A 22579-nucleotide genomic window follows, 5' to 3' on the forward strand; every position below is an offset into this window, starting at 1 on the left:
AATAAATAAATAAAACAAACAACTAAAGGCATTGCTTTTCAGACAAGCATTATGGTAATTATGCTGACCTTGCATCGTCTATGCATCTCTATTTTGTTTTATTTATTTCAATTTGTTTTTGTCCCGGGATTAAGGCACTTTTGTGACCTTGTGAATGCTGTGTTATAAATAAACTTTAGTCATTTACTATCCTGTATGCTTCAAAAAGAAGTCATGTGTGAGGAACCTGAGGAAGCACTCAGTATCAGACTCACCCACAGTGTAAAGGCTGGCATCTGTCAGCTTACTGATGACAGCCTCACTACATATACCTTCACTGGTCTTCACCTCCACTGTGGAGCCAACCTGAAACACACACACAGAGAAACACTGAATTCAACACCAAGACAACAACTCCTTTATCAACATTTATTCAAGGTTTATTTCAAGTCCTCGGGTCTCACAGGACAGTTTCTACTTATGCCAGCTTCAGACCACATGATATTTTCATTTACAATAGTTGCTGTTGCATGACCGCTTGCTACTTATGCTGTACAATCATTACACCCTGGACAAAGAACAGTTCAAAGAAATCACAAAGCCCCAAATTACCATGACATCCATGCCCATGAGTAGATGTGAACTTTTGACCACAACTGTACTTTTTTTTTTTTTGTTTACAATGATAAGAAATATGGGAAGGAAAAAAACTTTTTTGACATACATCACATTGCCAAAAGTATTTGCTCAACTGCCTTCACACGCATATGAACTTGAATGACATCCCATTCTTAATCCATAGGGTTTAATATGACGTCAGCCCACCCTTTTGCACTCTTTGCTTCAACTCTTCTTGGGAAGGCTTTCCACAATGTTTAGGAGTGTGTCTCTACTCTAATCCATCCCAAAGGTGTTCTATCAGGTTGAGGTTAGGACTCTGAACACTGGCAAAGTTCTCATCCATGTCTTTATGGTCCTTGCTTTGTGCACTGGTGTGCAGTCATGTTTGGAACAGGAAGGGGCCATCCCCAAACTATTCCCACAAACTTGGGAGCATGAAATTGTCCAAAATGCCTTGGTATGCTGAAGCATTGAGAGTTCCTTTCACTGGAACTAAGGGGATGAGCCCAATTCCAGAACAACAACCCCACACCATAATCTCCCCTTCCACCAAACATTACACTTGGCACAATGCAGTCAAACAAATACCGTTCTTCTGGCAACAACCAAACCCAGACTGGTCCATCAGACTGACAGAGGGAGAAGTGTGATTCATCACTTCAAATGTAAGGCACTCTGTCCAACACCTAAAGCTTGGCCAAAATGGTGTCATGCAACAGGACAATGACCTTAAACACACCAGCAAGTCTACAAAACAATAGCTAAAAATGAGAAGAATCAAAGCGCTGCAATGGCCGAGTAAGAATCCTGACATCAGCCTGATGGGATGCATAAGCAAATGCCCACAAACCTAAATGAATTAATGTGTAATGCATGTAATTAGTTTTTCCACACACTGCTTCTGTATTTTGGCTTAGTTTTAGTTAAATAAATACTGACAGTATAATATTGTCGTTCATCTCAGGTTGCATTCACATAATTTTAAGACTTGGTAATAAGGCTGGACGACATATCGAGTTTTTTAAAAAATATCGATATATTTTTATTCTTGATATAAGATGAAACAATATCGTTTATATCGATATAGTCGCGTTACAATCAAACTTGTAGAACCACCAGTTTGCCTTTCTCTTCTCCCAGTCCTCCTCTGCACAGCTTCACACTGCCCCGCCTCTCTCCGCTTCACCCGTTAATCACGTAGGGAGCAACTGCATGGCAGTGTTCCCAACTTAGTGACTTTGTTGCTAGATTTAGTGGCTTTTCAGACCCCGCTGGCGACTTTTTCCCCAAAAGCGACTAACGACAAATTTAACGACTTTTTCCAGAGAGTTTTGGAAACCTGAATCCTCCACTGTCGCCGTGTTTTGTGTACATACAGCCTTCGTACTGCGTCAGTTAGTACTCTTTGGCATCGCCCGGACCCCCAAGAGTCCCAGGGTGCAGGTAAGAGGGTGCTGCCATATGCAGCAGAATTTGGTTTGTACCATAAGTCACGTGACCTTAATAGGGGAAATGGGTCTTTTCTGTGTGCTTGCGGACGCTGCATTGAGCAGGTGGGCCCGTTACTGAGATACATCAGGGCATATGTCTTCGGATGTCTGGCTAAAATCCTGCAGGTGGAATTTTGTTCAGTCTGTCATGTACAGGAGCCTGTACCTGGATGTACAGGAGTACACACAGGAGGAAGCACTTTCCCGTGAAGTAGACTTCACCAGACTGGCTTTGTAAAGAATAAGTCAGCCTTTTGCTATTTTTGCTCTGTATCTTTTCCATTTACATTTTAATAGCACAGCTGTGAGTCTTTTTATAGAGCAAAAAAAGCCTTAAATTTATTTGAGGAGCATTATTATTTAAATATGCCAATAGTTTATTTTTGAGCAATTTCTCATGTATATCTACAGCTGAATGTTAAAATGTCTGTGTGACATTTGGGACACATAGCTTTGACTCTGAAGTACCTTTTTGTTTATACCTTTTGGGAAGAAAAAAATACCGAGATATACATCGGCCTATGGATCGGCTCATTGCCATCTATATCTGATTCAGCTTTTTGGATCGGTATTGGATCCATATCGGATTGGATCCTACTGTGTGGTTTGTTGTGAAAATCTTATTTTAAGAGGATTTAACTAAATCTTTAACTTTTGTATTAAAAAAACAAACAAACAAACAAACAAAAAAAACATTGTAAAACCTTCCAGTAGCAATACACATTTTATGATCATCTTACCCTCAGAGGTCCTTTGACCTGGTCATCTTGCACCACCTGGGAAGTACTTTCACCTTTCAAAGTCACCTGAAGACATGGATAGAAACAAAGAATGTTGATTATTTCTGCAGAGACGGAAGCAAACAGTGACAGCAAAAGACGTTTTTCCCCCAAATAATAAAAAAACAAAAACAAACAAAAAAACCCCCAAAAAACAAACAACAAGACAAAATGAGCCAAAACACCCTTTTCTTTAAGTCCTGAACCAAAGATCTGAAGCTGGAGGACATGCACAGATGATCCAAACAGTTTCTGATCAATCTGCAGACTTTGGTGAATATAAAGAAGACCTGGCCAAAAGTGGTAACACCTATACACAGGTGAGTATGCAGAAGGCAGCACATTTGTCTTGATGGCACTTTAACCATTACTTTTTTGTTACTCATCTACCATTGACTGATCTCTCATGCTCCATGGATGGGAACACCATTATCCCGGCAGGCCAGTGCCATCGGGAGACAAATCGTTCTCTTTATTAGGATAAAGGTGATCACTCAGAACAGCTTTGGATTAATGTTCTGTGTTCCTTCCCTCTGAAGGAACAAACAGACCGAAACCAAGTCAGCAAAATGTTCCACAGAGCACAACAGACCCACGACATCACCTCGCGGTGGGTTGTAGGTTTCAAATTTTCCCTCCATTTACTGCTAAAGCTGAGTTTCATTTCTGTCCATACTGATAAAACATGTAGTAAGGACTTCAAAGGAACTGAAGAGATGGACATCCAAGACTGCTTTAGCAAATTCTGCATTCAATCAGATGTTAAATATGGTTACAACAAAATCAACAAAATGTTTTGGGAAACATCTTTTAAAGTTCCTAATATACAGAGCCATCACTTAATTTATCCTGTTATATCCTACATGAATGTGAAATTATTCTCTATCTGATCAGTTCATCCGTGAGCCTAAGTGAACATTTGTGCAACTTTCAGGTGTCGCTCAGGTATCACTTGTGCATGAAAGAGGTAGACAGAAAGACAAATCTCACACAGTGCCTGTGACCGTGGATGTTGGAACTTTCCTGAAAAGCAAACAAAAATCTAATTCCTTAGATACTGAGTTAATAACTGTAAAATGTAGCTGTAAACACTGTACGGAACAGTGAAACAGAACCGAACGTCTGGTGTGTAGTCACCTGATGGCAATACTTTCACTTTCACCTTGTAGTCACATAGTACCTCCAGTTCTGAATGTTGGTCAGACTGAATATTAAAAGCCTGGCAGCAGATTGGTCAGACAGCCAAGAGAAGATGTGACATCACGTGTCATCATCAGCAGATTTAGCGAAACCTTTTCTCAGTATCATCACTCCTCTCCAGCAGCCAGTCTTAATATCAGTGACCACAAGAGAAGTGACAGTGACTTTCCCCTAATGTGTCTGTGACAGTCATCTAAGAGGAAAAAAAAAAAAAAATTATATATTATATATATAAAAATAAAAAATTGTAGTTTGTCTTGTATGCCTTACATTTTTATCAATACTGTGGTACATTTTCTATTTAGCAATTCTCCTTAGACCTTTTTTAAATTGGTTTTAATAGTTTTCACTCAGTACTTCCTCCATAACTGCCCCCTGTTCTATGAAAACACTTTTCCACTTTTTTGTCCATTTTCCACACAACTTGAAGGCTATGCTATTCTTTGGGTTTGTATTTTTCCTGCTTGTAGAGCAGCATCTACAATGTTACCACTCCACACATCTAACAGTTCCAGCATCTTGTAGTAGTAACATAGTCTTCATTTTTTATGGTTCCAGCAGCTTATATATGCACCACTGCAGCCTTCTAAGGGATTAAATAACACATTACACAAGGTGCAAGTTACATTAGGACAAAAAAACAAAATCATTTTAAAAATGTAACTATCATTTGTGTCTATAAAAGTAAAGAAACACTTCACTATTCCAAAAATTAGCAGCTTCTACTTTTTCTTTTCTTTCAGTTAACAAATTAGCACAGCCACACAGCCCCTATAAGGAAGCTGGCCTTGTGAGTATGCTGTGTGTGACAGACTTGCAGGGTTGTTGTGGCAAGTTACTCTTCCAGTACATGAGAAGTACCAGCACATTGCTGCAGTGTTTGCTATAGGGGTTAGAGCAAAGTTACTTTAGTCAGCAGTAACCGTGCTGTATAAAAGAAGTGGGCGTAGCCACCATGATGTCACCCACTAGTTTGTGGGTAAGGCCTGAGTGCACCAGTTTGGAGTCAGAGGTGATCATATTTGTACTAAGGTGGAGCTGTTCAGTGATACTAATACCTCCTTCTGAGTCTTCATATCTACTTAAGGATGGAGTTATTTTCATAACACACACACACACACACACACACACACACACACACACACACACACACACACACACACACACACACACACACACACACACACACAGCAATTAGAAGATGTAAATTAACCTGATTGCTTAACAAAAAGTGATTTAAAGCTTTTTGAGGAGGAAATTATTAGACCCAGAGATTTTTGGATCCAGCACCATTCCTCAGTAGTACTGCACTCTTAACGGGGACATTATGCTCTTGCACTTTGGTGTTGCTTTCACCAGTTGTGTTTTCGATTTTTGTAACCTCACAAGTTTTGGCCATTGCCGCAAAAACATAAATGGAAATGGGTGTGCTATGACATCACTGCAACCAATGCAGCAAGTATACAGGGGCCCTAAAGCACTTATGCATTTGCTCCACCTTTCTGAACTGGTAGTTACATCCACCTTTTGCAATCAGTCTATGCTACATGGTGTAATCTACACCGATCAAGCATAACATTATGACCACCTCCTTAATGTTTTGTTTGCCCCCCCCCCCCTTTTCTGCCAAAACATTTGTGACCCATCAAGGCATGGACTCTACTAGAGCCATGAAAGCCACAGACCTGCATTCCTTTATAAGTCCTGATGCTCGTGAGGAGACAGATCAAATTCATGTGGATCTTACCTTGACTTTCACCATGCGTTTAACAGTCTTGATCTTGGCCTCACAGAAGGCTCCTCTGTACTTGGCACTGACATCTGTCCCCACTGTCAGGTAGGCAGGCTCGTCTGCTGCCTGAAAAGCCAACACAAACATACATTTAAAGCATGCACTACAGCATCAGATTACATTCCTGACAGATGCATAATGTGAGTGAATACAATTATCGTTTTATTAATGACAATAACACCATCTATATTATATAGTGTTATTTGTCATAGTTCTTGATCTTGATCATTTAGTGCATCAGGAAAAAAAAAGGTTGTCAGAACAGTTTTGATTGAAGTTATCTACAGGGGTGTTGCTGGAATCAGACTGAAAACATATTTTTAGGTGTTAAAAAAAAAAATAATCATTTTCATTAAGTGATCTGTGATCTTTGGAAAATTTTAAAAATAGCTTTAAATGACTTGCGAATTATTCCCTTCTGTTTTTATTTACATTTTATGTAGTCCTAGCTTTGTTAGGAACAGCATTGTAATTAAAGCAGTGGAAATGTGTTTACATTTATTTCTGTGTAGTTCATAGCTAGAACCAAAATTAAACCTCCCACTTTCAGAAAATATGAACCTTTTTAAAGCAGTTTCATATTTGCATCTGTCAGATTTCACTTCAGGCTCCTTAACATATAAAGTTTACTTTTTCTGTTGAGAGAATGTATTTAAACTTGAGGGTTGGGTTGATCTTTTTTTTTTTTTTTTGCTCTCACTGTGATCCTTCCTTCATCCTGCACATTCATGATATGAGACTCCATTGATTTCCCTTCATAATAACGTTTCCTCCTGCTTATATCAAGACAATCTTCACCTTCTAAATATATTTTTATAAGCACTTTTATGACCTGCTGACCTTTCTCTTATTCTGAAAGCAGGTTAACTCTCACAATGACAACTAAACATGTGCGTGTTATGATTCTGAATTAACTTGGGCCTAAAAATCACAGTCCACAGTGTTTGTTTAATCAAACTCAGTCTAAAACCCAGGGTTCATCTGTTATGACTAAGCAATGTAAGTGTTGGTCGCTGAGGCAGGAAAACTGTCAGGTGTTCACCAACAGATGGACTGATAAATTGTCGGAATCCTGCTTAGGACTATTTGGCTCATCACTGTGACATCACTGCTAAGGTCTGCCATGTAAAACTAATAACCCAGACACAGAAGTCTGAACTGGAAAGGCACCAGTGTAAAACGGTCAGAGGCCAGTTTAAGTCATCAGTGTCTGGTACCTGCTGGATCTCTGAGCAGGGTGCAGACATGGTGCTTAAGCTGAGAACACTATCCTCAGTATATGACTGTATGTCGTAGGTCAAACACTCACCTTCATTTCTTCTCCGCTATTTGAGGGAGTCCAGCTCGGAATATTTTGGACCACTGAAAGACAGAAACACGCGGAAAGATGGGGTTAAAGCTTGCGGTGGTATTGAGGACAGACGGGGCACAGGGAGTTAAACAGTCCAGAGGTTGGAAAAAAATCATGCTAAGCTAACTGACTAGCTGCTCACTTGTGTTAGCTCAGGCATTCTTTTCTAGCTCGGTCAACCCCCTCCCTCAAATGTCCCTACTCAAAACAGTTCTAATATGTGCCACGAACAGCTCCTACCAACTTAGCTAGCAGCCTTTACTTCCAGTGAACGATGGGTTGCCGGTTTCGACGGGTTGGTGGAGTGCTGTTGGCGGCTCGGTGATGGGCACAGAGCGTGAGCGCGGCCGGAGAGGTGCGCTTCTTCCCGCTCCACTCCCAGCCCCACTGAGTCACGTCGCCATCACAGCTCGCCATGTCAGCTAGCTCGGCTAACTTTATCACATCCACCCCCAACCAAAAACGCTTGCTAGTGACCAGCTGCTGCTACACAATTGAGTGCCAAGCCGAGCAAAGTCCAAACAGCGGGCGAACCGGACGAGCTTCACTTCGCTTCGGCGCTCCGTTTAGCTAGTTGGCTAACTAGCGACTCAACTAGCTAGTTACGGAGATTTAAACCGTCCGCTAGCAGATGAGAAGCATCGACAGCGTCCACACTAGCTCCCATTTGGTTCCGAGGTCGAACTAAGTTTTCATCCAACACAACGTGAGTCCGTGACACTCAACGGAACGAGAACTGCTGTGGATTTATTTATTTAATAAGCGGTTCCCCCACAAAGGCGCAGGAGATTCACATTTCTTCACTGCAAAAACAACCCGACTGCCATTCAATTCAGACAGCTCCGAGAAACAGCGGACAAATGGACATCTCCCGATCTCTCCGGTGACATTTAGCCGGCTCTTTACCCTCACCCTGCCGACAATTTTAACTGTTCAAAGTTTTAGTTTGGTTCCCGGCAAAATTATTATGGTTTTATACTTACATCCACGGACGCGGCAGCTTCCCCTCTCGCTCGGGCTGCAAAGCGATACACGAACAACAAGCTGTTGAGCCTCAAGCTCTGTTTCACGACAACATGATTGGCTGTGGTGACAGTGGTGGTCGAAACAGAGAAATATAATTGGTCAAGCGATTCCTCGATTTCAATTGGACGCGCCTCACGTGGTCTTGCTATTGGCCGATACGAACGCGGCGCCACTAGGGAAATGACGGCACCTGCTGGCTAGTGGTGAAATCAGAAGCGAGCTCAAAAGAAAAAATACACATGGCGATCACAATTGGCCGTACGCGCTTTGTTCCTAGCGGTAGCGCGTCACTATTGGCGGAGCGGGCTTCTTCGTCTGCAGCGATATCACAGGAAGCCTTTGCAGTGCTGGAGATCTGCGCACCATGTTCCATTCAGAGTTAATATTTGTTGGTCGATGAGACTACGCAAGTGCTAGAAAGACCACGTTTAGGATTTGTTGGGTGTATGCTCAAAAATCACCGGCTAATGCACAGACTGTTACCTAATCACAATAAGTCAACCGGTTTGTGATCGCTTTGTATTGCCAATAATGTTGACCCGTAATAACCGGAAAAAGGCGGTTTAGGAGATATACTGAAGTTATTATTCTTTTTGCACTGCTTTTTACCTTACATGTAAGCCCAAATCAAGAGAGGCTATCCTGCCGCTTTTCAAATCCTTTCTAACTGCTTAATAACTCAGAGAGAACTTCTGAGAACATACACTTTGTGAAATGTAATTTGTCGATGCGGGTTCTACGTCTGAGACAGACTGTCTAACCACGCTCTACAACCAACCGCGGTGTTTGTTTTTACGCAGCTCCAACGTTCAGCGAAAGAACCAGACTGGTGGACCGAGGTGGGTGACCAGGTTTACCGTAGACTCACCAGACCAAATAACGTAGCCACAGAATACTTCAATAGTTGTTTTAGCTGATAATGGGAAGTGTGTGACGCATGAACGTCACAGGAAGAAACAGACGGTAAAATCATATCACGTTTGTCTCCGAGAAAGTGACGCTGTCAATGTCTGATTTCAGGGGGGAAAAAAGAGATCTTTCAACCAGCGAACATTTACAAATGTTCATGAAGTTGTTCAACTACTTTTTATTGTTAAAACTAAGGACACACCAAACTGCTGCATTTTTAAAAATTTGTTAAGCTATTGTGATTTATCAGCTTGTGTTTTATATTCATTTTTCATTGTTTTAGAAAATAAAATCAAAATGAACTAAAATGATTGGCCGGCTGTCACGGTGGATTTATACCAACCTTCTCTCAGTAAAATCACCAATTAAAACTTCTGTGCCGTCAAAACTTTCACCTCTTCTGTGAATTTCATCTGCTGTCTACTCGATCATGTCAGAGCTGCAACTGCAATTTCATTTATTGATTAGCTGATTGAAACACTGCATCGTTTGTTCTGCAGCAAAGAAGCCAAAATGTACCTATTCTAACTTTCAAATATAAAATTTTATTTTTTGTTACATTAGTTTTTAGACCACATTTCTGAATAAAATACTTTTTTTTTATGATCATCTTTAACTGCAGCTCTAGATTACAGTTTGTAAATCATTTCTCACCTATAATTTTTTTGTACATTCTGCAAACCTCTGGGCTCTCGCAATGTCAGAACAGAGTTAGTTACTGTTTATTAATCAACACTGTCCAAAAAAAAAAAAAAAAAAAAAAACATAAGTCACGTTGACTTTACTTCAACTTTTTATTTTCAAAGCTGAAATTCAAAACAAAAGCAAAACAACAGACATGACAGTTTATGAACTATAAAACCTAAAAAAAGAATCAGATGTGTGTTTAAGCCATCAGCAGAGGAGGCAAGGAGGCTCAGTCCCGAGTTTACATGTTGTCCTCATCAGAGTCGTCCTCTTCCTCTAGAGAATCCTGAAACACAAAAAGGGAATCGCCTGAATGCACTGGCCCCGCAGGAAGAGACAGAAACCACAGGAGCACATTCTTGTGTAAATTTCTCTACTCATGTCTGACACACAAATCTGCAACAGCTGACTTTTTCTTTGAAACAGCCGAGTTAATAAAAATAACACTAATGTCTGACAAATAATGTCTGCTGTGAGGTGCAGCCCGCCCAAGAAGTCTGTGCCCAGACACCAATGGGTGACATTACAGTGACGCCACAGTGGCTACATCCATCTGTCATGTACAGTCTAAGCTGCAAATGCTGCAGATGGGGTCCACTCACCTTGGCATATTTCTCTGCTTCCTCTCTGACATCTTTGGGTACCAACTCGTGTCGTCCATTTGTGACTGAAAGAAAGAAGATAGGACGTAAAGAGTCTGATACGCCACCATGGCAACCACCATGCTAATTTAGATTTTGATTCTTCCGTATGCTCGCCTTACAGCTTAAATTTTATACTGTATGTTACACTTGTTTATTTGTTCTGTTAAGGTTCCACATTGATTTACAGCTCATCTGGGTGAGTGCAGCTCAGGGATTGGTTAAACAGCCAACAGGGAATGACATCACAGGAGTTCAGTCCTGTGAGTGAAACCTTTTGGATTCTCAACATCCCTCCATGATGAAGGGCTTCAGCTGACATTACTGCTAAATCTCACAGGACGTAGAAACTTTAAACTAAAAATCAGAGACAAACCAGTGAGAAGACAAAAAACAACAAAGCACTGAATGGTTCTTACTTTCTCCAACCCAGCTGAGCTCCAACTCAAAGGCCTTGTCCTTCACCTCATCATGAACAATGTAGATTCTGGAGGGGAGGGGGGTAAAAATACAACATTGACACTTTAGCTAAAATAGAAATATATGAACACATTAACTCAATCACACCGCACAATGTGTATATTGTAGTTTATACTTATGCTGTACTTTTTCTGTACTACATGACCTAACAGTTTTAATTCCTTTTTTCTGTACAGATGCAGATACACACACAAAGAGATGATGAGCTGATTAAATGCTCTTTTATAAATGACACAGGCCAGGCGTTCAGAAAACTTTAGTTTGGAAGTTGCTCACTCACATTTTGGCAACCTCTTTAACCAGCTCTCTGCATGTCATCTCCTTCATCTGACAGACACACACAGAGTGACAGAGTTACAAAAGAGAAATAACCTGGAGACATTAAAGCTTTGTTAGTGCTAAAGCTGCAGTCATGGTTATTTAACAGGCTGAGAACTGGATGCAGAGTAAGGGTGACTACTAGAACCAAATCTGGACTCTGATGTGGATTTTGAAGGTTTAGACTCACCTGCAGTTTTTCAATCTCTGTCTTGGCGGCTTGTTTTGCTTTTCCAATGGCACATCCCCAGTAACCCTGCATGCACATACACACACACACACACACACACACACACACACACACACACACACACACACACACACACACACACAAAATGTTGTTACTTGTTCTCTAGCCTAGGTTCTACCTGTGATCAAACTGTATACAGATGTGAGCGCAGACAAACTCACGTATGAAATGCCGGACGGATCGACCATGTAGAGCTGAGGACCATCGTCTTTGTCGTACGAGCCAAGGATGAAACTGTGAGAGACAAAGAACCACAACACAGACACACATAAGGGCAGATTTATTATGGACCAGTTCCTAGACTGAGGAAGGAGGAGGACTGCAGCTACAAACAAACACTGGATGTATTATGTTCCTGTTGTGTTTCTAAACTTGAGGAAGGGTTTCTTTGTTATGCTAACATGTATTTTCTTTTGGCTGGCTGATGTATACAGCAGAAAGAAAATAGCTCCCCCATAAAACACAAATATTTTATAAATAACTACATGAGATTTTCTTATTTTTATTTATTGCTTTGACTGCCATAATGTGAGTGTCCATATATTCAGCAGAAGGCAGACATCTCAACAGCATTTATGTCCAAAATTGGGCAAATCACACAAGAACAATCTAGATGAATAAACACCAGAGGAAAAGTATGCCATTTTGATTTTGGAGTGAACTGCCCCATTAGATGACCTCAAACTATCTGTCACATTTAGCCATGTGTAATTTTGATAAAGGCGTCTGAGTAAAATACACCTGTGTTTCCAAACTCTGGAGAAATTCATTTAGCGCTCTGTCTCTGACCTACAGCATCCACAGCAGTATGAGACTTTAGAAAGGCAACAAATTAATGCATGACTTTGTGATGTGCACAGCACAACACGAACCTGCTAACAATGATTGTTTACGCTGAACACAGATTGTAATCTTTGCTATTTGTTGTCTGTAAGGTGTCTGCGAACATCACTTTGTTTTGTACCTGAACGCACCACAACAGAGCTTTCGCCCTGAACGCATCATGACTTTGATCTCTGACACTGATAGGAACACAGAACTGAACTCAAAACAATCACAATTTTGCTTTGACTTTAAATCATGTCAAAACTTCAATAAGTCATTTTGTCCGTTTAGCTCAAAAAACTTGAGAACACACCCAAGCTGTAAACAAAGTTTGATGACTAAGTAATATTAAAGAAAGAAATATTCAAGTATCAAATGTTATGTCAAAAAAAAAAAAAAAAAATCCCTGGATACTTCAGTGGTCTTTTCCAGCAAGCTCTTTCTTTGTGACTATATTCATACTCTGGCCTATATACAGAAGCTCACTTTAAACTACATTCAGTCCTGTGATGTGATAGACTCAATGCAGCTGCATCACAATCATCCCCATTCACAAATTTACTGTGATTCTTCTCCATTTTCCATCAGTGCAACCAATCACAACATTAACACAGTGTTTAAAGTTGATTACCACAAAATTACACACTAAATGTTGGCAACTTGACAGCTGTTTAAATGTCCTTCTTAATGCAACCTTAATGCACTCTGAATGAGGAAACTAAACTGTCTTTTGGACAGTGGCTTTAGGAGGGGAGGAGTCAGAGGCTCAGGGTTTACTGAAGGAAAAAGCTAACGGTAGCTCTACTCCATGTTTTCACAAAGCTAACATAATGACTGAAACTCACCTGCAGCCGAACGGCCTCACGGCACTGTACAGTGTGTAGGCGTGGACATACATGGCCACTCTGTCCGAAAGGTGCTGCAATGACAGGAAATACAATTAGCTAAGTATCACTTAGTGATTACAGACCCCTGTCCTCTGGCCAGAGACAAACAGATAGATGGTATTTGCTAAAGTGATGGTGCCTTTTACATGATCTGTCAACTGATGGGCCAGCTGATTAGATGAGAGGCACTGTAATACTGTAACATTACTGAGAACAGATGATACTGTATGGCAAGGCAAATGCCCCAATACAATCAGGCGCTCAGGGGCTCGTGTGTAGGGGGCAGCAGGAGGAGGGGGGCAGAGCAGGGAGGGAGTTGAGTGCCCTGAAAACCTGGCGTATGAAGCTGTCACCCAGTCTGCTCATCCTGGCCAAGAGACTCTGCAGTCTCCTCCCTGATGGCAGCAGACTGAAGAGGGTGTGTGATGGGTGGGTGGGGTCCACAGCAATACAGAGGGCTTTTCAGGTAACGCAGGTGTTATAGGTATCTCGGGAGGTGGTGGAGGTGTTAGTGGTGGGTCACCGATGATCTCATCTGCTCTCCCGATGTGCTGGAGGGTCCGGCAGCAAGATGCTGTGCAGGTGCCACACCACACTACGATGCAGCTGGTCAGGATGGTCTCGATTGTGCCCCTGTAGAAAGTGCACATGATGGGGGCTGGGGCTCTGGCTCTTCGCAGCTTGCAGAGAAAGCAGAGGTGCTGGTGAGCCTTCTTGGCCAAAGAAGTGGTGTTGAGGATCCAGGAGAGATTCTCTGCGACAAACCCAGAAACTTAGTGCTGCTCACCATCTCCACAGCAGCACCGTTGATGGTCAGAGGGGAATGCTGGGGGCGTGCTCAGCTTTGTCTTCTTTTGGCCCTTTCATACCAACTGAGCATCATTTAAACATAATGTAGAGCAATGTTTGTGACCATATCCATCCCTTTATGACCACAGTGTACCCATCATCTAACAGCTGTCTGCAGCAGGAAAACACAGCATGTCACAAAGCTCAAATCATCTCAGAAAGTGGCTTCTTGAATATGGCAGAGTTCACTGTACTCAAATGGCCTCCAGAGTCACCAGATTTCAATCCGACAGAAGACTTTTGGGATGTGGTGGAATGGGAGTCACATAATGCACGTGGAGTCGACAAATCTGCAGCAACTGTTTGATGGACCAAAATCTGATAAAAAATTTCCAGCACCTTGCTGAATCTATGCCATGAAGAATTACAGCCTTCTGAAGGAAAAAAAACTTCTTCTTGACAGCAATTTAGGAGCACGGCAGTTTTTTTGTTTGTTTTGGCTTTTTAAAAATAAGCAGAAGAGGGAGGGAGGGAGGATGAGTTTGTTGTAGTTGCTACGATATAGGCTATCTATTGAAGACATCAGCTTCGAGTATCTGACTACTGTTTAACGGGTAGATCCACTGCAAACAAAATTTTCGGCTAAGCATTCATGTCAACATTGTGGTTGTATGTGAATGTCAAATGGTGCAGACACACCAGCAGTATTTAATTCTTCTCCACTTCTTCCCCCTGATGAACTCCTCTGTAGTGTTGGCAGTGTGTTTTGGGTTATTCTCTTGCTGCATGATGAACGAGCTCTCAATCAGTTTTGTTGCATCTTTCTTTAAATTGTCAGACAAAATGTTTCTGTGTACTTCTTAGTTCATTGTACTGCTGCCATCATGCCTGACATCATCAATGAAGATTAATGAGCCTGTCCCAGTAGAAGCCATGCAAGCCCACCTCCTCTGTGTTTCACAGATGAGCTCATATGCTTGGGATCATAAGCAAAATCCTTTCTCCAAACTTTGGCCAGAATTTTTGAGGCTTGTCTCTGAACTTCTTGGCAAATTCCAGCCTGGCCTTCCTGTTCTTCTTGCTAATTAGTGGTTTGCATCTTCTGATGAAGCCTCTGTACCTTTGTTTATCAAGTCTTCTGTGAACAGCAGATTGTGAAACCTTCACTCCTGCCCTCTGGGGGTTGTTGTTAATGTCACCTGTTTTAGGGTCTTTCTTTAAAAATAAAAGCTTCTGTCATCAGATGCTGCTGTTTTCCTTGTTCTACCTGTTCCACACCTGTTATTACAGCAGTGACAACTTTCTACTTCAGGACATTTCAGTTTTTCACTCACAGACAGCTGTCTGGTTTTCATGTTGTTTACTCCTCTAACTATAAATGCACAGTCTGCACAGGCAAAACCCAAATCTGAAACTGAGTGCAGTCATTCAGCACTGTTTGCTTGAATAATCAATCTAACAGGACACACCTGGGCAACAAAACACACCTGTCAGTCACGTGTTCCAATACTTTTGCTCACAAGAAACACGGGTGGATTCAGTAAAAAGGTGCGATCTTCTGAACTGTGCATCAGATGGAAATAAAAGCTGAGATGTTGATCTTTGGTCTCGTATTGATTTTTTTTATGTCAGACCCAAATGTTTTCAGTGTATAGCAAAAATACACTAATTAATATACTTTTGGAGGGGAGTGTAAATGGTAAATGGACTGTTTCTTATTAGGGATGTGCGCGACTAGTTGACTAGAAGACTAATCATTGCTGTTGTCACTAGTCGGTACCAGACATACCAGTCGTTTAATCTAATTTTTAATTGATGCCAAATTGTTGTCCTAAATGTTATGCAGCCATCTGCCAGCTGCAGTTCCTGACATTGTTAAAGAGAAACACCATAACTCTGTTAATCTAGGCCTGAAATTTTTAATAGGCCTAATTTTGTTAGTTATTTAGAAGGTGAAGAATGAGATTGTGGATAACTGCGTCTGGGTTTCTCTGCATAGCTTGCTGCCCCCATGATGCAACAGCTCTATGTAAACAAAACACAGTGGTTGCTAGTCACTACGCCAACCATAGACATACCTGCTGCCGTATGAGGTTCAAAGTACTATAAAAATGTTAACTCTTTGTCTTTAAACTGACTTTAAAACAACAGCTGCTACTAAAATAGGTTTGATTTTGTACCCTGTATGAAATGGACTTTTAAAAACTTGCAATATTTCTCTATATGAGGTTTATATTATTTTTATGTGCCACTGTCTAGAGCTATTGTATCAGTGTCATTTATCTGAGTCTTTAGGGCAATCGTAGGATATTTTAGTGATTTAGGTACGGTAATGTATGTTAGGAATTATATTTGTATTTGATCTCTTGATGTTTGGGCCCCTATTTATAAGCTGTGGTTAGCTTTTGGGGAGTACCATTACCCATATAACTATTTTAAATATTATTGTGTTGGAATTTATATTTTAATTGATTTGTGAATAAACTGAATTTGAAATTGAAACTCAGAACATAACCTGCTCCCAACAGTTTTTTTAAGTCGCTCAGCTGCAGACTTGCTGCTGTTTAAAGGTTTGAGAGTAAATATTAAATATGACAAAACCCATCACCGATATCGTCCAGCAATTAATGAAAACCTAAAATAAATGTGGAAGTCAGGATAACATTACAGTCCCATTTCATAACAGAAAACCCTATAGCACAAATCTTATTACCTTCCACAAAACTATTCTGCCCTAATTTGGAGGCCCTAAACCTTTATCCAAATACTTTTAGTCACCTCAGGGTTAGTAAAGATATAATACATATTCCAGCAAAAATGTGTTTTCAATGTTAACAATACTCATTAAATCAAATCAATTTTAAGCCTGCTGTAAGAGATTGATATTTTCTGATTATCTTTAACATTTCTACAAATACTTTTTGGTAACTACATCCTAGAACAGACAAAACATGCCCATAGTAAACAAATTAGTAGACTAATTAGATTAGTACATACTGCACTCTTGTACAAGGGTGTACACCAAATACGCCAATATAATGCATACTTACAAGGTATTCACACCATATTATACTATTATATGTATGCAGAGGAGTATGACTGCATAATGCCCAAAATACCCATACTACATAATCTGATCATATCAATGCATTATGTCTAATATCACTATAATCATAAGGCAACCATGTACAATACTGCTGAGCAGTAGGTATGGCTTTAATGTTGCTCAATGATGAGCCCGTCTGTACTATTCGTGGCCATGAGTCATCCCTGACCAACATGTCAGACAATGCTCAGCCAATCAGAAGTTGGCATCACAGGCAAATCAAGGCTGCAGCCTAGAACTGATGTTACTATAAACAGACTGTCTCTTTACCTGGAAATCTGGTTTGAGAGTTCCTCACTAGGGTTAGCCCTGAAGTTACCTGGATAAGCCAAATCATGTTTGCCAACAAGGGTTTCTCCACCAAGTACTAAGCCATGTTTTGCTTGGGAATCAAATTCTCATTTCACTCAATGACAGGCAAATTAATTTATAACTTTTATGTATTTTCATTTTTATTTTATTTGGGGGGGGGGGGGTTATATTTTGTCTCTCTATTAAAATAAAACTACTATAAAATTAGAGACTGTCAATTTCTTTGTAAGTGAGCAAACTTACAAATTCAGCAGAGGATCAGATCATTGTTGTAGATAGGTCAGTATGAAAACAACTTCAAAATCTCAACTGATCAGTGAATGAAGAATGACTGATTTGACTTGACTGTCAAATCTCAACTTAAATAAATATATTCTAGAATGACTGTCTGCAGCTAAATCACTGATGATCACAAGATGAGCATCTGCATCTTAACATTTTGTTCTCAAGAAGACCAAAAAAACAAAACAAAACAAACAGGAAGCTGATCTGTTACCTTCAGAGGAATGTCGTGTCCGTAGTTTGATCTGAAGTTAGAGGCTTCTTCTCTGGCTACTTCAGCAAGGGAGCGAGCATCAGCTAGTAGGCCAGCTACTGCCTGTAGAGAGAGAAGCTTTACTTACTCATATTCATGTCACAGTAAGTCTGTGAACACACAGAATAAAAAGTTTCACATTTTCAGGTACAAGTATCTGAAGGCTTTCAACTGACTGTCCTATCCAGTGAGCTGTGGATAGAGCAGGTCAGAAGAAACAGTGTTTTGATCTGACATAAAGCCAACATGAAGGCAACCAAGGTATGCATCTTTGAATGCATGACATGAAGCAGTATGATGCTACTCTAAGTTAAGAACATATAAATAAGAATACTGATGGTACTGACTCACAGACAAGATAAGAAAAGGGCACAAATCCCCTGAAGTGCACATTATTACCAGGTCTCTGTGACTTATTCACCGTATCAATTCAAAAGCAAAGTAAGAACCAGTAATAAGAACTGCTAAAATCAAAATAAATATAAACCACTGAGAATACTGTCACGTTCTGTGATTGGCATTATTATGGTAGGAACTAACTTGTCTGAGATTTTTAGTAGATGCATTTATGGTATGAATTTGAACATTCTGGGTTTAATCGTTCTCAAGCTGCAGCGTTCACAAAGTTGAGAGTTGGCCACCCATCTGACGGGGTGGCGACAATACCCCAAAAAAGAGAAAGAAAATGATGATTATTATTTAGCTTAACAACTTGTGTTCATGTGGCCACTACTTGTGCATACACATGATCTAAAGTTGTTTTAAATGTGTTTGCAGAGTATGAACCAATTATGCTAAGAAAATATTGATCAACTCAAAATTTAAAAAAAAAAAAAAAAGGCATTTTGCACAGAGACATATTGTGTTACTCATTGTAGCATTATTGTACAATTTACAATTTGTCTGTGCTTGATATAAGTGGCAATGTTTGCATGCATACATGCTTCTCTATCTTGAAGTCTCACAACTGTGTTTTTATCACTCTGCTGTCTTATCACAGGTGAAACTTTGCTCACTCTCCACTGAGGTGTACATGAAAAGCTGGGATGGTCGTCCTTAACAAACAGAAGGAAAGCAACACTGCACGACACTCATCCATAAGGCTTTACTTCAAAAATGTACCAATTATCCCTTTGCTCTTGTTTCATTTGAACAGTGCTTAGTGTAAGGACTCAGCCATAACTCTGCTTAACAATGAACATGCTGTTCAAATAATTTGCTACCTAGAAATGGAATGAGCTACAAAAATATGAAGCTACATTCTCTTATTGCGCAGTATATGTGTGTCTGCTCTCAAACTGTATGTTCTTTGTACACGAGCCCCTTGAAAAGATCATCTCAGTGAAACTACCTGCTTTACAAGGGATTTAATAAGAATGTGTGCACACTGTTTATGAAAGAGGCTTGATCTCAGTCCAACAAAGCATCTTTGGATGTGCATTATGAAGGTGCTGTCCACAAATCTGAACAAACCTTAATGACATAACCTTGTCATTTTTTTTAGCAAATTCTCCAGGATCTTTTTAAATCTATGACACAAAGAAAGCTATTCTAAAGCCAAAAATTGGCCTGGTTCTAGCAAGGCCTGTATGCTCCAGTCAGCCACAACATTAAAACCACTTGCAGGTGAAGTAAGTTATTCTGATCATTTCTGTTACAATATAATGTTCTGGTACAGAATAAAGAGACAAAAATAATGCTACTGAAAAAGTCAGAGGAGGCTATGGCCTCACTAAGCTTGCCAGAACAGGCAATGGAGAGGCCAGCAGTGGGAAATGAGGAGCCAGCTAACTAGCAACCTACTTCATGAATGACTGACTTGCAGGACACCACTGGCTTTTCAATTACCAGTGGTAGCTTCTCACTGGGCCAATCAGTAGCTGGCTTCTAGAAGGATCTAGTCTTCAACTTCTCTGTCAAATTTTTGTGCCTTATACTGCACCACATTACATGTTACTGATGTTACTTTGCAGGTGGCTGTGGCTCAGTAGGTAGAGCAGGTCATCTACTAATCGGAAGGTTGGTGGTTCAATTCCTGGCTGCTTCACTCTGCGTCCCAGTGTATCCTTGGGCAAGATAACGAACCCTGAGTTGCTCCCGATGTGTTCATTGGAGTGTGAATGTGTGTGCAAATGTTAGCTAGAAAGCACTTAGATGTAGGAAAAAAAAGTATGTGTGTACACGCAAACAGCGCTTCGAGTGCTCGAGGAGAAAAGCGCTATATAAGAACTAGTCTATTTACTTTGACTTCTGGCAACACGGGGGGTCTACACAATATTAGGTGGTTTTAATGTTGTGGTTATATTTAAGTAGCACTTGAACAATTCTAATAACATCATGTTATGTTCATTTGAATATCAGAGCTCATGGGAAAACAACAAAAACATCAAGCTTGTGCTTCTGCTACAACACACACACACACACACACACACACACACACACACACACACACACACACACACACACACACACACACACACACACACACACACACACCAGGTTAGCCAAACTGGCTGTAAGCTTGTAACTCTGACAAAGTCTGTCTTTGAGGTGATGTAGCTTTGTCACAATAGCCTCAAAAAAATGGCTGGGCATGAGGGCAGCCTGCCGAACAAGGTCAGTACAATTAAGCTACAATTAAGAGGACAACACCCACACACACACACACACACCAATGTAGCATAGCTGAAGAGATCTGTGTTTGACTGCTTGTGTGGTTACCATGCCAACATGTCTGTCGATGTTGAAGATCCGTTTGTTGGAGCCCTCCTCGTACAGTTTAGACAGGACTAGCTTCTCCACCCCGAACACGACCCCGTCCTTACAACGAATCCCGATAGCCGTGCTGAACACCACAACATGAAGACACACACACTTGATAGCCTGATCGTGTGATATGCTAAAAACTAAGCAGAACTTTTAACACTCTGGATTAAAAAGCTAACTGGTTATCAACACTGCAAAAACAAAACAAAACAAAACAAAAAAACTGGAAAAATATTTTAGCTTTTTTCTTTCATATTTACACACACGGTTTTGGTAAAAGAACATGGAGACTCTGACCTGCTGTTCTCTACAGCCTTCATGGCATACTCGACCTGAAACACTCGACCATCTGGAGAGAAGGTTGAGGCTGACAAGTCATACTGCAAGACATAGAAAAGTTCACCTCAGCAGATTCAAGCATTAAACTAACTACAGACATTAACAGCTGGACAGAAATACAATCCAATAAACTCACACTTTAAAGTGGCCTTAAATTTTTATTTATGGCAAAAAATCGGGGATGATTGACTTTGGTCTGAAATTAACACATTACCCAACTAGTGCTTTGGGTATATATGTACAAAAATATATTCAGGGATAGTATTGCTGGTAGTGCTCAAATCTCTGCTACTCACAAAAATGTCTTAACATTTTAAATTTCCTGTAAAATGTTAGTTTCTGGATACCACCCAAATTCATCTGTCAGATCATTCAATTAAACTACAAAAACATTTAGACCAAACTCTCTTAATACGCTGGAACTATTTTACTGATAATAAATGGTCAAATTAAAGCATCTGAGGACTACAAGCAGAGTTAACTTGGTGTTAGTGGAATTCAATAATTAATCTGTTTCACTGTGTGCACTGACCTTTTTATATTCATTTTCACCTCATGTGCACCAAACATGTTATTCTGTTCTTTGACGGTCCTAAAATGGGGATGGTTTAGCTCTAAAACCATAAAGTTTATCAGAATAAAGTATGTTTGCTGAACAGAATGAACGCCGATGAGACTGTTAAAGTTGTTAAACAGTTATCCTTCTTACGGAGAGAACTTGAGCTGGCACGCAACTCAGAGTTTGGTTAATTGCTGCGGCTAACAGCAAGATACGTAAATATCACGAATATCTATAATCAAAGTGACAAACTCAGTAAGGGACGCGACATCACAAGCTTTGCACTCATGTTTAAATCGTCAAAAATAGCATTGAATCGAGATTAAATTACACTACTTTCAATTTCAGTTTAGCTTCTGTGAGCGGGCCTCGCTGTGACTCAGCAGGCTAACACCCTAGCCATGAATGAACATAATTTTTAACTAGAAAAACAAGTTGTTTTCCTGAAAACAGGGCTAAAAGCGAACAGAGTGTAAGTGATTGGAAGCGTCTTCTCAATAAAGCACTATAAATACTCACCCCAGTCCCAATAGAACTCATTTTAATACCAACTGGAAGTCTTATGCATAGGTCCCACAGAGGTGCTGCTTCTTCTTCGTCTTCTTCTTTGTCTTCTTCGTCCTTTTTTTTCCTTAGGCTTAATGGCGATTGGCAAACCAGCTTACAGGTGCATTACCGCCACCTACTGGACTGGAGTGTGGCTCAGGAAGTGGGGAAAAAAAAACAAACTAGATTCTCTTATTAAATCCGTTCTTCTCACAAATCTCATCAACTGACCATAAACTTGCAACCGCGCCTTTACAAGAAGATCATCCAAGATTTTTGAAAAGGCAAAAAGGGTGAGTGGGGATTGATTTTATTTATTTATTTTTAAGCCTGTCTTGTCTGGCAGGTTTTGCAAGCAGAATTGTGCTCTGCCACAGATAGAGAAAGACCCA

The 22579-nt window shown here is 40.4% G+C and overlaps 2 protein-coding genes and 1 non-coding gene across 5 annotated transcripts in view; all 3 read right to left on the bottom strand.

The window, feature by feature from the left end:
- Window positions 1-9188, bottom strand: part of arid4a (AT-rich interactive domain 4A) — a 37171-nt gene extending 27983 nt beyond the window's left edge. The window contains exons 1-5 of one of the 3 annotated variants that reach the window (XM_030718856.1): window positions 9107-9188; window positions 7171-7223; window positions 5817-5927; window positions 2831-2896; window positions 255-345 (exon numbers count right to left, since the gene is read on the bottom strand). In XM_030718856.1, coding sequence (XP_030574716.1) covers window positions 255-345; window positions 2831-2896; window positions 5817-5927; window positions 7171-7176 — 274 coding nt within the window. In that variant the 5' untranslated portion in view covers window positions 7177-7223; window positions 9107-9188. Of the gene's footprint in view, window positions 1-254; window positions 346-2830; window positions 2897-5816; window positions 5928-7170; window positions 7224-7452; window positions 7474-8195; window positions 8252-9106 lie in introns of those variants that run through there. The other 2 variants (XM_030718855.1, XM_030718857.1) reach the window with 2 other exon arrangements.
- LOC115773157 (small nucleolar RNA SNORD53/SNORD92) lies at window positions 4100-4185 on the bottom strand. The gene has a single exon (XR_004019086.1). It is a non-coding gene; the product is annotated as a small nucleolar RNA SNORD53/SNORD92 (small nucleolar RNA).
- Window positions 9189-9922: 734 nt separating the features above from the next.
- On the bottom strand, window positions 9923-22298 carry psma3 (proteasome 20S subunit alpha 3). The gene is made up of 11 exons (XM_030718560.1): window positions 22161-22298; window positions 21041-21123; window positions 20699-20822; window positions 17939-18040; window positions 13194-13267; window positions 11685-11757; window positions 11464-11529; window positions 11236-11282; window positions 10895-10962; window positions 10437-10501; window positions 9923-10120 (listed from the first exon to the last, which is right to left on the bottom strand). The coding sequence occupies exons 1-11, from the start codon at window positions 22179-22181 to the stop codon at window positions 10076-10078; spliced, it is 768 nt and encodes a 255-aa protein (XP_030574420.1). The 5' UTR covers window positions 22182-22298; the 3' UTR covers window positions 9923-10075.
- Between the last annotated feature and the right edge of the window lie 281 nt (window positions 22299-22579).

Source organism: Archocentrus centrarchus, chromosome 22 (genome assembly GCF_007364275.1).
Source record: "Archocentrus centrarchus isolate MPI-CPG fArcCen1 chromosome 22, fArcCen1, whole genome shotgun sequence".
In the NCBI taxonomy this organism is placed as follows: Eukaryota; Metazoa; Chordata; class Actinopteri; order Cichliformes; family Cichlidae; genus Archocentrus; species Archocentrus centrarchus.

What these genes read in the sequence shown, in the direction of transcription:
- psma3 (XM_030718560.1), bottom strand. Translation starts at nt 22,181, where the DNA reads ATGAGTTCTATTGGGACTGGG. An exon ending in AAGGCTGTAGAGAACAGCAG is followed by an intron (nt 20,823 to 21,040) that starts GTCAGAGTCTCC and finishes TGTGGTGTTCAG; the next exon opens with CACGGCTATCGGGATTCGTT. An exon ending in GTTAAAGAGGTTGCCAAAAT is followed by an intron (nt 10,963 to 11,235) that starts GTGAGTGAGCAA and finishes CCTCCCCTCCAG; the next exon opens with AATCTACATTGTTCATGATG.